The 13,360-nt window shown below is 54.9% G+C and overlaps 1 protein-coding gene across 50 annotated transcripts; it reads right to left on the minus strand.

Annotated features, from left to right (window-relative positions):
• Window positions 1-507: 507 nt before the first annotated feature.
• Window positions 508-13,360, minus strand: USP19 (ubiquitin specific peptidase 19). Of its 50 annotated transcripts, none has more exons than XM_078350823.1 (27): window positions 13,199-13,360; window positions 11,491-11,750; window positions 10,422-10,595; window positions 10,136-10,264; window positions 9,912-10,045; window positions 9,683-9,832; window positions 9,201-9,417; window positions 8,922-9,078; window positions 8,751-8,822; window positions 8,519-8,634; window positions 8,196-8,410; window positions 7,916-8,111; window positions 7,700-7,833; window positions 7,431-7,589; window positions 7,235-7,345; window positions 6,646-6,756; window positions 6,464-6,565; window positions 5,227-5,367; window positions 5,022-5,140; window positions 4,666-4,803; window positions 4,255-4,568; window positions 4,029-4,139; window positions 3,724-3,940; window positions 3,485-3,637; window positions 3,218-3,378; window positions 2,957-3,135; window positions 508-988 (listed from the first exon to the last, which is right to left on the minus strand). In XM_078350823.1, the coding sequence occupies exons 2-27, from the start codon at window positions 11,612-11,614 to the stop codon at window positions 872-874; spliced, it is 3,951 nt and encodes a 1,316-aa protein (XP_078206949.1). In that variant the 5' UTR covers window positions 11,615-11,750; window positions 13,199-13,360; the 3' UTR covers window positions 508-871. The 50 variants fall into 50 exon arrangements, with proteins under 50 accessions (XP_078206949.1, XP_078206946.1, XP_035131370.1 ...); XM_078350820.1 differs by having other exon boundaries at window positions 508-1,647; XM_035275479.3 differs by having other exon boundaries at window positions 8,196-8,416.

Raw genomic sequence — 13,360 nt, forward strand, 5'->3', positions numbered from 1 at the left:
AGATCTGCCCCACAGCAGTTTCCCACCTGTAGGGATCCAGATGTTGTTCAAGCAAAGAAAAAGCTGAGAACTGATAAGGAGGAAGATCCCCACCCCCAGTATTCTGTCCCCCACCAAGTCCTCCTTGACTTATTGTCTGGTTGTCAGCCCGAGGCTGCTCTGGTACATGCACCTTTGACTCCATGCTGTCAACTCCAGTGCCTCATATACTCCTCTGTCTCTTGGGCATTGAAATCCTGATGATGCCAACCACAGCTGCCTCTATGTGGGACCCAGAACCAGTGAAATCAAAGAGCAGCAGGTAAGTTCCAAAGAGCTGACAGCACTGGGGGTTTCATGAGCCATAGGACATGAACTGGGACCCCTTCATCTCTCTTCAGAATAGAGCACTTTCAAGGTCTCTTATACATACCTGCACGCACACAGATGCACACAGACACACACACACAGACATGACCAAATGATGGGGAGGGGAGGTGGCCCCAGCACGTGGTGGATCACAGTCACTAAGTCTACTAATTTTTTATTTTTAAAATATATTTAAACAGCAGCAATCACTTCCAAAATGCAAAAAAAAATTACAATTTTTAGAATAAAATTATGTTTATAATGTGGGTCAGAAAGAATTGAAGGTACAACTGAGAATCAAATCACGCAGCACTGGAGGCAGCTGGAGAAGCCAAAGCCCACTGGTCAGGCGTCCAAGCTGACAAGAAGTCCCAACCTGAGATGTTTCCACACCCAAATCATACCCCACAGCTTCCCGTTGACAGAGCCAGTGTCCTCTGGATTAGAGAAGGAGAAGCAGCAAAGAGCTGGCCCTCTGTGGTGGGTCTCCCATACCCAGGACCCCCCATCAGCCAGGGACCTGCTAATCCACCTCCTCCATGTTGCTGTAGGTAGGGGCTGGCCGATCCACAGGGGGGGCGAAGCGTTCAGGGGCTGTCCGCGTGGGGGCCACCTCGGGGGCCTGGCCAGGGCCTAGTCCCTGCAACAGAATATGAGGACAGGGGTTGGGGGCTGCCCAGCATGCCGCCTGGCATCCCGGGGGTGCTGGCTTGGAGCCCTGGCACCCAAGGGAGGGTCCCAAGGCAGGCGCAGACAGCAGCGGCGTGAGACAGAGAGACGAGATCGGGCCTGAATAGTCTGGTTTTATTAACACTTTACGTACAGGAAGTAGCTTGGGCAGGGCCAAGCCCCAGGCCAAGGGTCAGAGCAACAGTATGGTATGAATGGACAGACAGCTGGATGGATACCCACCCTAGGATGCCCTGCCCCTGCAGAGGCCACAGTCTCCCCACCCTCCCCCACCAGATACACAAGCTGAGGCCCAAAGCCCAGAGACGTTCCCCACAACAAAGGCAGGCATGGCCTGGGCAGGCAGGTAGGCCAGCTCACAGCTGCTGCCTGCAGGTGAGCTCATCTCCAGCGACTCTGGGATACCAGAGGATAGAACACGTTGAGCACGAGGGCCACCAAAGCTGCCACGGTGCCCAGGACAAAGTACCGGAGGCAGCCCTCATCTGGTGTGGTAGGGCCACGTGGTGGGGGGCCCACCCAGTCTTGGGGCCCCCAGGGACCCATGGGCCCAGGCCCCTCAGGCACCGGCTCCTCCTCAGCCTCCAGCTCCTGCCAAATCCGGGAAGCCTAGGGTATGTGGAAACGGCCATCAGCACCCCAGGGTTGGGGAGGACCCAGTATCCCTGAGACTCTTAGCCATGACAGTCCCATCTGGGGTGACTGGGGCTAACACCCTGCATTCTAGATCAAGCAGCAAGGAAGAAGGCAGGCAGCCAACCTCAGGGTTGTCCAGACTAAGAGCACAAGGGTAAAAGAATCTTTTTTTTTTTTTGAGACAGAGTTTCATTCTTATTACCCAGGCTGGAGTGCAATGGCGGGATCTCGGCTCACTGCAACCTCCGCCTCCTGGATTCAGGCAATTCCCCTGCCTCAGCCTCCTGAGCAGCCAAGATCACAGACATGCGCCACCATGCCCAGCGAGTTTTTTGTATTTTTTTAGTAGAGACGGGGTTTCACCACGTTGACCAGGATGGTCTCGATCTCTTGACCTCGTGATCCACCCGCCTCGGCCTCCCAAAATGCTGGGATTACAGGCTTGAGCCACCGCGCCCCGGCCGGGTAAAAGAATCTTGATAGCATTTTTGCCTACCCTAAACAGCTCTCAATCCACATGCAGCTCCACATGGAGGTGGGTGGGGAGTTATCTGGTTAGTATTTTAGTCCAGGCCTCCCCAGATGACACTGATGCATAGAGAACAGGGTTGCCAATCCCAGAGCAATCTCCTTGTTCCTTTCCATCCATACCCAGATCCTGACCAGTCTTCTGCAGAAATTTCTCTAAGCTTGACAGAGGGCTCAAGAGAATGGGGCCAGAAAGGAGGCAGCCAGTCCAGAAAAGAGATGTGCCCATGCCCACCAACTGGATCTATGGCATACCATGTCAGTAAAAGAGACAGAAGATCAGCAAAGACAGATGCTTATGTTTACCTCAGAGAGTATGACAGCCACCAGAGGCCATGGCCAGCCCAGATAGGCCTTGTCTTGAGTGCACACCAGAACTCAGGGATATCACAAGTGAAGGTGTGTGGGCTATCATGTGGGGAATGTGAGGGGGAAATCTGGGAAATTGTCAGGTATAGTCCATTCACAGCACAGTGCCCAGTGAGGTTCAGAGCAGTTGCCTGATCTGTGCCAAGTGGGTGCCAATGTGCTTGCCAGTGGCAGCATGTTATTAGTGTACCTGTACATTTGTTAGTGTTCCCAGGGTATGGGGATACTTCTGGATAAGGCTTTGATGTAAGGGAACTTTGCAATTCTCATGAATCCCAAGGCTCAAGGGGTCTGTGGCTGGAGGAGAGGAAGCTCTATCCCCCAACCCTGCCCCACAGTCTGTGAGCTATCCCCACTATTCTGTAAAGCCTACCACATGCCTCACCTGGCTGGCAGCAGCCTCGGCTGCAGGGCCTAGGTCTGGGTGGTGCTCAGAGTGACCTGCCCTGGGGGGCCTCTCCACAGGAGAGTTCCGCCGGCGATAGAAGAGTACATAGGCATAACGTGTCACGACCTGGCTCTCGTCTACCGTTGTCACCGTGCTGTCATCAAACAAGCGCCAGCCTACAGCAGGGTGGGAAGAGTGTGAACAAAGTCTGTACCACCACCCCTACCACCTATCCTGCTGGGCTGTGTGTGCCCTCACCCACGTCACTGCGCTGACTGCTACGATCATTGGGCAGGCGTGCACAGGCAGTGTAGTGGCCACCGATCATGCCTCCATAGTGGTTAATGACAGCATACAGATCGTAGTTGGGCAGCTGCTCCTCTTTCTGGCCAATGCAGAACTTGCTCAGGTCCAGATTCCTGCAGGTCAGGTCCAGTCAGGGAGGGGTGAGACAAGCAGCAGGTGCTCCGGATGCCCACCCTGGTCCTCACGCTCCGCCCACAGTCACCACGGTCCGCTGCTCACCGAACAGGGAACTCCACCAAGTCATTGATCTTGTCACGCCAGATAAAACTACGAAAGGAGAAGCGCTTGAGCTGCACGATGAGAACATTTGGCAGGCGCCATAGCAACAGCTGCTTGGAGGCCTCACGGTGCTGTTTGCACTGTGGGCAGTACCTGGAGGGGACAGAGGTTGGGTCAGGACCAGCAAGTCTCTCTCTTCTCCATCCTGCCCCCTTATCTGCCTGCTGCCCTGTTCTCACCAGGCCTCCTCGGGTGCCAGCACCTCAGGCCGTGTGAAGAGGTTGAGGCACTGGTCCAGGGTGAAGTGGCCAGCCCGGGCAGCCTCACCAGCAGAGCCTGGATCCTCAGCACATTCCAGCTCTTTAGAGGCTACCAACACAAACTCCTGCAATCGCTCATTGTTCCGCCAGACAAGAGCCAGGCTACAATCATCACCCAGCTCCAGTGGGGTGTCTCCTGGAGATTGGCAGGGAGAGAGGTCATGCAGCTGTGGAGAACAACCAACTCAAACCACACCATGGCTCCCACCCGCTGCCTCAGACACCTTTATCCTCTAGCCGCTGCTCTCGGTTGGATGAGTCAATTTTATAGATGAAGAACTGGGGTGTGTGGGCATTCAAAGCTTCACTTGGGTGCTGGTACCCGGGCACAGCGGCTGTGTGAAAACATGATAATCAAATCTTCCCTGCCCATCAGGACCTAAACAAGAGCCCCCCCCAACCCTCCTGTCTCTTCTTTCCCAGCTCCCGGAGTCATTCACCGGATCTTACCTTCAGGTCGGGACACCCTCTCGCTAGCAGGCAAGGAGCCAACCTCAATGGGCCCACTGGCCAGCATGTCAGAAGAAATTCCACTGGTGCTGGGCACAGGACCCCGGTCAGGGGCTGTCCATACCCGGAGAGGCCCTGTGTCCCCATCAGCCACAGGGGTCACCAGCTGGAGCTCAGGTGGCTGAATGGGGTCCCTCTCACTGTCCCCAGCCTCCAGGGAGCCAGTGGAGAGCAGTGTGGTGCAGCCAGGGCTCTGAGACTCCAAGGCCATGCGGCCAGGTTGAAAGGGTGGCTGGAATACACTCACAGAGTACCTAGCAACAGACAACAAGGCAAATAAGATTCCTGACCAGCCCATCTAGCATCTCTGTCCCCACCTACACCACTCTAGTCCAACCACTGGGCACTTACCGGGCGTAGCCCTCTAGCAGCTGAGCGAGGCGTGCATAAGTGAGGCGTGAGGCGGGTACACTGACCAGGAAGGGGTACCCAATGTTCTCAGGTCGGCAGAGGCCCTTGTGGTCAGGCCAGTGGGTTTTCTGGCAGAGCCTGAAGGGAAGAGGAAGACAAGGATAGGCCCTCAGCCCCATCCTGGGGGCTCGTCATAGTCCCTTGGAACTGGGTATGCCAGCCCTGCCTCCCCCAGAGCCTGGTAAAGTAGGGTGACAGGTATATCTTAAGCATATGTGCCTTGGTGTGGCAGGAAGGGGCAGGGTGGCACATAGAAGGTAGTAAGGAAGGGTGGGGGAGACCACGGGGGTCCTCACTGGTTGCAGTAGCCCACACGATAGCACCGGGTACAGCGCTTCAGTTTTTCATCCTCCGACTGTTGCTTCCGCTGGCAGGCTGCACACTTGGAGATGGGGACGCTGGGCACCTGAGGGCGCTAGGGTGGGTCGTCTGGCTCAGCAAGACCAGGCAGGAGTGCCCCACCCACCAGGGCCCTGTGCCATCAGGTTGGCCCCCACTCACCTGTTGCACCTCTAGCACCACTACCCGCTCCTTAGCCAACTCTGGGGATAGCAGCTCAAAGCAGAGGAGCATATCAGATGGGGACACAGTGTCCAGTGAGTGGGAGGGCAGGAACACACGTTGGAAACGATTCTTAATTACCTGGGGACAGAGAACACACAGATCCCACATAAGAATAAGCCCTTTCCCTAGTCCTGCCCCAGAGTGTAAGAAAACTTGGCCCTGCCTTGGGTCTATGGGCAGCAGTAAGGTCTGGAGGCCCAAATAGGCTTATGCCTCCGCTGGCATCCATCTCAGTGCCTAAGGCCATAATGAGCCTAGTGCATCAGAGGGCCTGAAAGACCAGGTGTTGGGCAGATATCAACAATACCAGCTCTCCACACTGAGGGACTCTACCCTACTATAACTAGCATGGCCTTATAAGACTGCAACATATTGTCACGGAGGGTTCACATTCAAGGAGATTCCTCCCCACTCTTATCCCTGAGAAAACCGACACTGTCAGGCTAAAGGTTAGGAACCCCTGGAGAGAGCTAGCACACAGAACTGGGATAAAAGGAAAGCAGTAGTAGGATAGAGGGAGAAGCAGAGTAAACATAGTGATAGTCCTGCAGCTCAAGCTCCTTGTCTGAAAAGGGAAATGCAGTTGGGGTCCACCACCACAAAGGGGAATAAACCCAGATAATGGCTAGGAACTAAGGGCACTTCTGTTGTACAGACAAAATGCCTGGTTTCAAACATGCCTCAAATAACAGCACATTGCCTGTTTTTGGGCAGTCACAGGCACATTCATGTGTATGTCTATTTTTATGTTTTATCTATTTATTTTTGAGACAGGGTCTCACTCTGTCACCCAGGCTAGAGTGCTGCAATGCAGTCGATCTCTGCTCACTGCAACCTCCACCTCCTGAGCTCAAGTGAGCCTCCTGCCTCAGCCTCTGAAGTAGCTGGGACTATAAGCACATACCCACCACACCCATCCAATTTTTTTATTTCTTGTAGAGACTTGTTTTTTATTTCTTGTAGAGATTTCTTGTTTCGCCAAGTTGCCTGGCCTGGTCCCAAACTGCTGGGCTCAAGTGATCTGCTCACCTCAGCCTCACAAAGTGTTGGGATTATAGCTATGAGCCACTGTGCCCAGCCCATGTGTATGTCTGTAGATGTCAATGACTGTAAACGTCTATGCTGAGTACGCACACGTCCACATATATAATAGTCCAAGGAAGGACAAAGATACCTCTGCCAAACGCAGGTTCTCAGGCTTCACATGAACGCTCTGAGAGAGGGAGTCCAATACTTCACTCGCAGTGGAGTTCTCCTTGCTGATGCTCACCAGGAACTGTGGCAAAAAGGGCAGCCAGTGAGGGAGGTGGGCCACATTCTCTGTGATAGCCCAGAGGGTAGGGGCTTACTCCTCACCTTGACGGGCTTGCTGTGGGGCTCTCGGGCAAAATAAAAGACGGGGAGAACCTTTTGCTTTTGTGGCAAGGGCACCGGCAGATAAAGAAATGGGTCAAAAGTGATGGAGACCTGTGGATGTATAGTTGGCACTGGGTGACTGCACAGAGAGTGGGAGACAAGATGCTCATGCCCAAAGAGCCCATTCCAGGCTTTCTGATGGCTCTCAGGGCCCTCAGAGCCAACCAGCAAACTCTCAGGCTTGAGGACACTAGATGGGGCAGGAGGGCCACCAGGAGTTAATGATCCCTCTTTCTGGCACTCAAAGCCATGCTCAGCTTAGCCACTTTACAAATTTGCCTCACACTTACACCCCATGTGCCCAGAACCCTGTGACAACACCTCTGAGCTTTAATATCACTTTTCCCTCAGTCAGGAAGCCTACCCTGAATAGGCTCTTCAGTCCACATAGAATCCTAAGGCCTCCCTGCCAGCTTCTTTGCCCAAACCTTGCCCTGTAGCACCTTAAGATGCACATGCCTCTGAACCTAATGTGACCAGACCAGCTGAGCCAAACTAGGGGGCCTCTTTCCAGGGGACCCCATCATACCTTGGCACACACAGGGCACACCAGCTTAGACTTGTACTGGCCCTGAAATAGGTCCACGATGAAAGAGTCATTCCTCATCTTGTGCCGCTGCCATGCTTCCTCGGCTACCACCTGAGAGGCAGAGTGGTGAGAACCAAAGAAACCTGGGGGCTGGGATGCACGTGCGCCATGCCCACCTGCTGTCCCCAACCCTGACCTCATCAGGCCGCCCATCTGAGTCCACAGTCTCTGTGTAGGGCTTGTTCTGAATCCGATTCAGGTCCTCGTGCAGCCCATCCAGCAGGAAAGCCATGAACTCTTGGGCGTCATGCTGCGCATAGCCTGTGAACTGGCTGGCCTTACTCGCCACAATGGCCTGGATACAGAAGCCAAGGTGTGAACATGAAGCCCTAGCACCCACTGCACACCCAGTTGGCTGGCCCTCCCCGCCCTCTCCAGCCAAGGGTGACAGTGGTCACGGATCACCTTCAACTTGGAAGGCTGGAAGGCATGGTGGGTGCCCTTCCACAGCGCCCGAAGCAGCACAGCAAAGCCAATGGCCAGACGCCCACCAGTCCCTAGTGGGTTGTTGTAGTTGATCTCAGCCTCAAAGGAGCGGTCTAGGAACAGCAGCCGAGCAAAGGTGTGAGGGTCAAAGGCACCCCCTCCACCCATATCCCAGGCTCTAGGCCCTGCCCTCACCATGGAAGAAGTCCCGGAGTTCCCGAGTGTTGGACAGAGACTGAATGACGCTGTTCATGAAGCAGGTGTTGCCTAAATTGACAAGGCCAGTGAAGCCTGGCAGACACACCTTCTTCTCTTCTTCTTCCTCCTCCTCCACACTGTCTCCACTCACTGGGCTGTGGGGCATGGGAGGCACCATACATGTGGGCTTGGGCTGTGGGAGCAAAGATGACATGAGAGAACAGCCCCAAGACTCTCCAGCTTCCATTCTTGGTCCTTCCCACCCGAGAATTCTCACCGAGGCCAGGTGTGTCTCTGGCTTTGGGGTTACATGCTCCATGGGTGTGCGGGCTGCCACACTGTCTAGCCCCGTGTCCTCAGATCTTGCCTTGGATTTATCCTTCTCCACAGCCCGGGCCTCCTCCTGGCCTGTCAGGGAGTGGGGAGCACCTCCTGGTGGGGTTGAATCCAGAGGGGTTGGACCTGTCGGCACGGCAACCTTTGCACCACCCACTGCACCTTAAAAAGGGGGAATGAGAGGGCTGGTGGTTAGCAGCATGTGACAGGGGTTGGGGTCCTGGTAACGTGGAGCTGGGCAATGAAGGGAGCTCGTGTGCAGACCTCGTGCAGCTGGGGCCTCCAGGCCCCCCCAGCGCTGACTCTGCCTCTTACGAAGGCAGATGTCGATGCGAGAAGCCGTGAAACAGAAGGTGCACTGCTCTGGCTCAATCAGATTCCTGTGGGAAAAGGCTGAATTCAGGGACTCAGGAGGAATGGGCATCAGGCTAGATGAGCCAGGAAGATGGAGCCCAGGGGAGTACAAGGCACAGTGGTGGGGCCGGGCACCACCCACCTGAGCTTCACCTGCCAACGGAAGATGGTGTGGGGCCCACAACCCGGGTGCAGCCTCAAGAAGTTTCCATCCCTGCAGAGGCACAGCAGGACAGGAGAAAGGACAAGAGGAAGAGCATGAGACATACTGTCTCACCTGAGGCACTGTTTGTCCCATCATTTGCCCAACTACCTGGTCTGGAAGATGAGTGTGAAGTCCTGCTCACGGAAGAGTACTCTTGAGGTATCCCTGCAGATCTCCTTCACGTACACGTGCACCACCACTGAATCCGGGCCTTTCTCATACGAGTCATTCTTGACAAATGCCAGGTTCACCATCGACTCAGGTTCTATATTGAGACCATGGCTCAGCCCCAACCAGGATAGGTTCCAGACTATTGCTACTCTACTCTACCCACCCACAAACTTTGCAACCCAACCTAGGGCTCTGCCTGTCCACCCCCACCTTTACCATCCACCAAGGTTGCAGCATCTGCTGCCACTGTCATCTCCTCCTTGACACAGTCATCTTTCACAGGATTTCTGCTCCGGACCATGGCTGGAGACACTGGGTCATTCCCGGGAGACACTGCTTTCTCTCCTACTGAAAGGGCTAAATTCTCCTCTGAGCCCAGGAGGCAGGTTTGGGGGTTCAGTGGTGGTATGCAATGCTGTTCATCAGCCTCAACCTATTAATGGCAAGATTGTGGGCAGAATCAGCCCTGAGTCTGCCAGGTGGCTCCCACTCCAGTGCACATACTTTCCCCCCATCTCCTAACACCCGAACAGATGCCCAACTCTCACCTGGGTGGCCAGGTCAGCCACGAAGGGTGGGGCATCACCCCGGGGTCCAGGGCCATCCCTGGACCCTTCCCCCTCTGGCCCTCTGCAGAGATGCACAGCCCTCTTGGCGCTGGGCCCTGCCTGGGCCCCGGGGCCAGCCCCTGAGCCTACCTCACCACGGCCCTGGGCCCGCTTCTGGTTCCGGGCCTCCTGCTTAGCCCGGTGGGGCTCAGGGCCTGGCTCTAGGGCAATGGGAGAGAGTTCCTTCCCATTCTCCTGGCACTGCAGCCCCGGCACCAGCTCCTGGGTCCCTAGAGGTTTCTTCTGCCAAAGATACAGCAGTCAGGCCGTGTCAACTACACTGGGTATCCCTACCCAACCCTGTACTACTAGAACTCACCAGGAGAGAGGGCCACGTGAGCATAGGCACCTTCTTGGGCAGTGTCAGGTGCAGGAGACTCCCCTTGCGGGTTTGCACTTTAGCACAAGATCCTTTTATCTCAGCATAGAAGACACCACCCCACTGCTGACCACCTGGAGACAGAGCAGGGTCCTCACGTGAGCTGGGGTAGGAGATATCAGAAGATTCAAACATACTGATGTGTTGCCAGCAGATGGACACACCTGAAAACCGCACCACACAGTCTGTATCTGTGAAAGCCGCATCTATGTCCTCCAGCTGAAGGGGACCTACTCCCACACGAAGCTTGACAATTACCTCTTCTGCACTCTGCCTCCAATCGAGCAACAACTCTGTAGGGGGAGTAGCAAAGAGATCAAGAGTCTCCACAAGCTCCTGATGGTAATAAGCAGGAAACAGAGACCCAGCCCTAATGAAAAACTGCTTCAGATGAAAGCCAAACTGCAAATGCCCCCTCCCCTTACCTGAAAAAGCCCATTCATTACTGACCTGCTTTGGTCTGCTCCTCTCGAGGAGTGGATGCTGACCCTGACGACGAAGGAAAGAACAGCCGGGTACGGTGGTGTGATCCTGTAATCCCAGCTGCACAGGAGGCTGAGGCAGAAGGATCACCTGAGGCCAGGAGTTCAAGACCAGCCTGGGTAACATATCGAGACCCTGTCTCTAAAAAAAAATAAGAAGAAAAATTAGCCAAGCTAATGGGGAGGCTGAGGTAGGAGGACTGCTTGAGCCCAGGACTTTGAGGATGCAGTAAGCTAACGATCACACCTGCAATGCACTCTAGCCTATGCAAGAGTGAAACCCTGCCTTTAAAAAACAAAACAAAACATAAAAAAAAAAAAAAAAAGGGCCAGGCACAGTGGCTGATGCCTGTAATCCCAGCACTTTGAGAGACCAAGGCGAGCAGATCACCTGAGGTCAGGAGTTTGTGACCAGCCTGGCCAGCATGGTGAAACCCCGTCTCTACTAAAAATACAAAAATTAGCTAGGCCTGGCGGTGTGTGCCTGTAATCCCAGCTACTTGGGAGGCTGAGGCAGGAGAATCGCTTGAACCTGGGAGGCAGAGCCTACAACGAGCCGAGATTGCGCCACTGCACTCCAGCCTGGATGACAGAGTGAGACTGTCTCAAAAAAAAAAAAAAAAAAAAAAAATTAGCCTGGCATGGTGGCGTGCACCTGTAATCCCAACAACTTGAGAGACTGAGGTAGGAGAATCACTTGAACCCAGGAGGTGGATGCTGCAGTGAGCCGAGGTCACGCCACTGCACTCCAGCCTGGGCAACAGAACAAGACTCCATCTCAAAAAAAAAAAAGGAAAAAAGAAAGAAAAAAAGTAAAAAAAAGAAATAAGGCAAGGACCCCAACAGCACCATCTTCTGAATCTTAGCCAAGTACTCAGGCTTCAAAGCTGAGGCTCTACTGAGACTATCATGGGTCCTTCTCTCAGCATCAGATCAGGACAGAAAGAAGAGCAAAAAATCTCCCAAACCCCAATCTGTATACTCAATAAGATGGGAGGAAGAGAAGGCCACAAGCACTCTGGGAATGCCACTCCCACCTTTCCTAGGATCTCCATCCTTGCTCTCCTGGTTTGCTCGATCCTTCTGCTTCTTCTTACTACTGGCATCCTCCAGTCCTGGGGGCCCTCTCCTTGGGCCTGTTGCACTGGCCCCTCCAGACATCTTGAGCCGCTTGGTCGACAGCCAGAGTGCCCCGGGGTCGGCAACAGCGTCTGGGTCAGGGCTGCGGCGCTTTCTTCCTGGCCCAGCTATCTTGGCAACTCTTTATGGCCAAATTCTCCAGCAAGGAACCGACAGCCTAATGAAAAGGAGCTAGGGATCACTGCCAAGACCCAACAACTTGCTCTTTAGCTACAGCCAGGGCTCAGCAACCAAGGACACTCCTAATGCTACAGAGCTGTATCTTATCTCTGAAGTAGCCCTGGACACTCTCAGGCTATTCTGAAGAGGTAATAAATAATTCAAGTAACAGCATCCACTTCTGGCCAAGCTTCACAGATACCTCCCATAACAGTCCCACACAGCTGGAAGCCTTACTGAGGGGCACCAGGTCAAGGAAGTCATGGCCTGGGACCAGGCTACTCCACCAATCTGGACAGGAGCCATGGCTCCAGCCCACAGGGCTGGCACTCTGAGCAGGGTGCTCACTTTTCCTTCACTCTCAATGGCTGCTTAGTCACCACTGGAGAAATAGAAAGTGGAGGAGGAAGGCAGGAAAGGAGACAAGACGCAGGAGGACCAGGCTCTGTGGCTGAAAACAGGCTTAACTCAGGTTCTGCCATCGCCTAGAAAAGGTCCTGGGGCTAAGTTACTCCACCTGCCTCCTGCCAGCTCCCTTGGCAAGAACCTGCTCCTATGTACTGCCTGGTCCTTCTTCATTTCAAGAGAAAGTCCTCTCCCCAGCTGCTGTCCCAAGCAGAGAGGGACTGAAAAGTGTATCTATAGATGTCACACTACCTCTTCAGCAGCAACCCTGCTCCAGTACTAAGGCAGCATGGGCACCCAGTTTGAGACTGGAACAGAAATCATCACCTTCCTTCCCAGATGCCTTCACTCATCAGCTCTAAGCCACAGAGTGGGGATCCCAACAGTGGATTCTGGTCTGTTTCTCCCACCAAAATGAAGGTCTTGAAACTAGATACTGAGATAAGGCTGGGGAGGACCACGGATCCAGGACCCCTGGCAGCCTCAAGCCTGGTCTGAACCAGCAGCAGGACAGATAATGACTAGTCTGTGTTCCCCTAAGTGTGTAAAGGAGGGAGGAGAGATGGTAGGATACCCTTCTACAGGTCAGATGTGGTAATGGTGAGCTGGATCTTTAATGACACCTGCCACCGACGCCTCCTTCTCGCACCCAGGCCCCAGCCGAAGGTCGCGTCCCCCCCCCCCCCGCATGCTCCAGGGGCAATGAGGCGGGAAAAGGGGTTGTCTAGAGACCGGAGCCAGCCTGAAATGGCAGCGCGGGGTTACTGACCACAGACCAGAGCCCCAGCTCCAGCCTCTGAACCCCGTGCCCGCCACCACCTCTTCCAGGAAGCTGCCCTCGCTGGCCGCCAGTCCTCTCCCAGGTGGGAGGCTGGCCACAGGCATAGCGTAACGACCCCGCCGGCATCGGTGGGCTGGCACGCTGCGGGACACTAGGGGTAGGGGCTGGCACGTCCCGTGACCTTGAACAGGCCGCTGCGGCCGCTCGTTGAGGCCTCCCCGCTGCGGCCAAGCCGGCGAGTTGCAGCCTGCTCCACTCACCGAGCGAGACCGCCGCAGCCAGCCCTCTTCGGGCCCTGGCAACCCGCTCTCCGTTCCGGTTCCGGCGTCAGGTCGGTTCCGGTTCCGGCGCGCCCCTCCCCCGTCCCGGCGCCGCCGCCACCGCCTTAGCGGCTTGTTTTGTTTCGACTTCTAGTTAAGGCC

This window comes from Callithrix jacchus, chromosome 15, assembly GCF_049354715.1.
Source record: "Callithrix jacchus isolate 240 chromosome 15, calJac240_pri, whole genome shotgun sequence".
Taxonomy (NCBI): domain Eukaryota; kingdom Metazoa; phylum Chordata; class Mammalia; order Primates; family Cebidae; genus Callithrix; species Callithrix jacchus.

Coding starts and splice junctions, on each gene's coding strand:
- USP19 (XM_035275458.3), bottom strand. CDS start 11,614: ATGTCTGGAGGGGCCAGTGCAACAGGCCCAAGGAGAGGGCCCCCAGGA. Junction 7,346..7,430: donor CAGATGGGCGGCCTGATGAG/GTCAGGGTTGGG, acceptor TCTGCCTCTCAG/GTGGTAGCCGAGGAAGCATG. Junction 5,141..5,226: donor TGGTGCTAGAGGTGCAACAG/GTGAGTGGGGGC, acceptor GACCCACCCTAG/CGCCCTCAGGTGCCCAGCGT.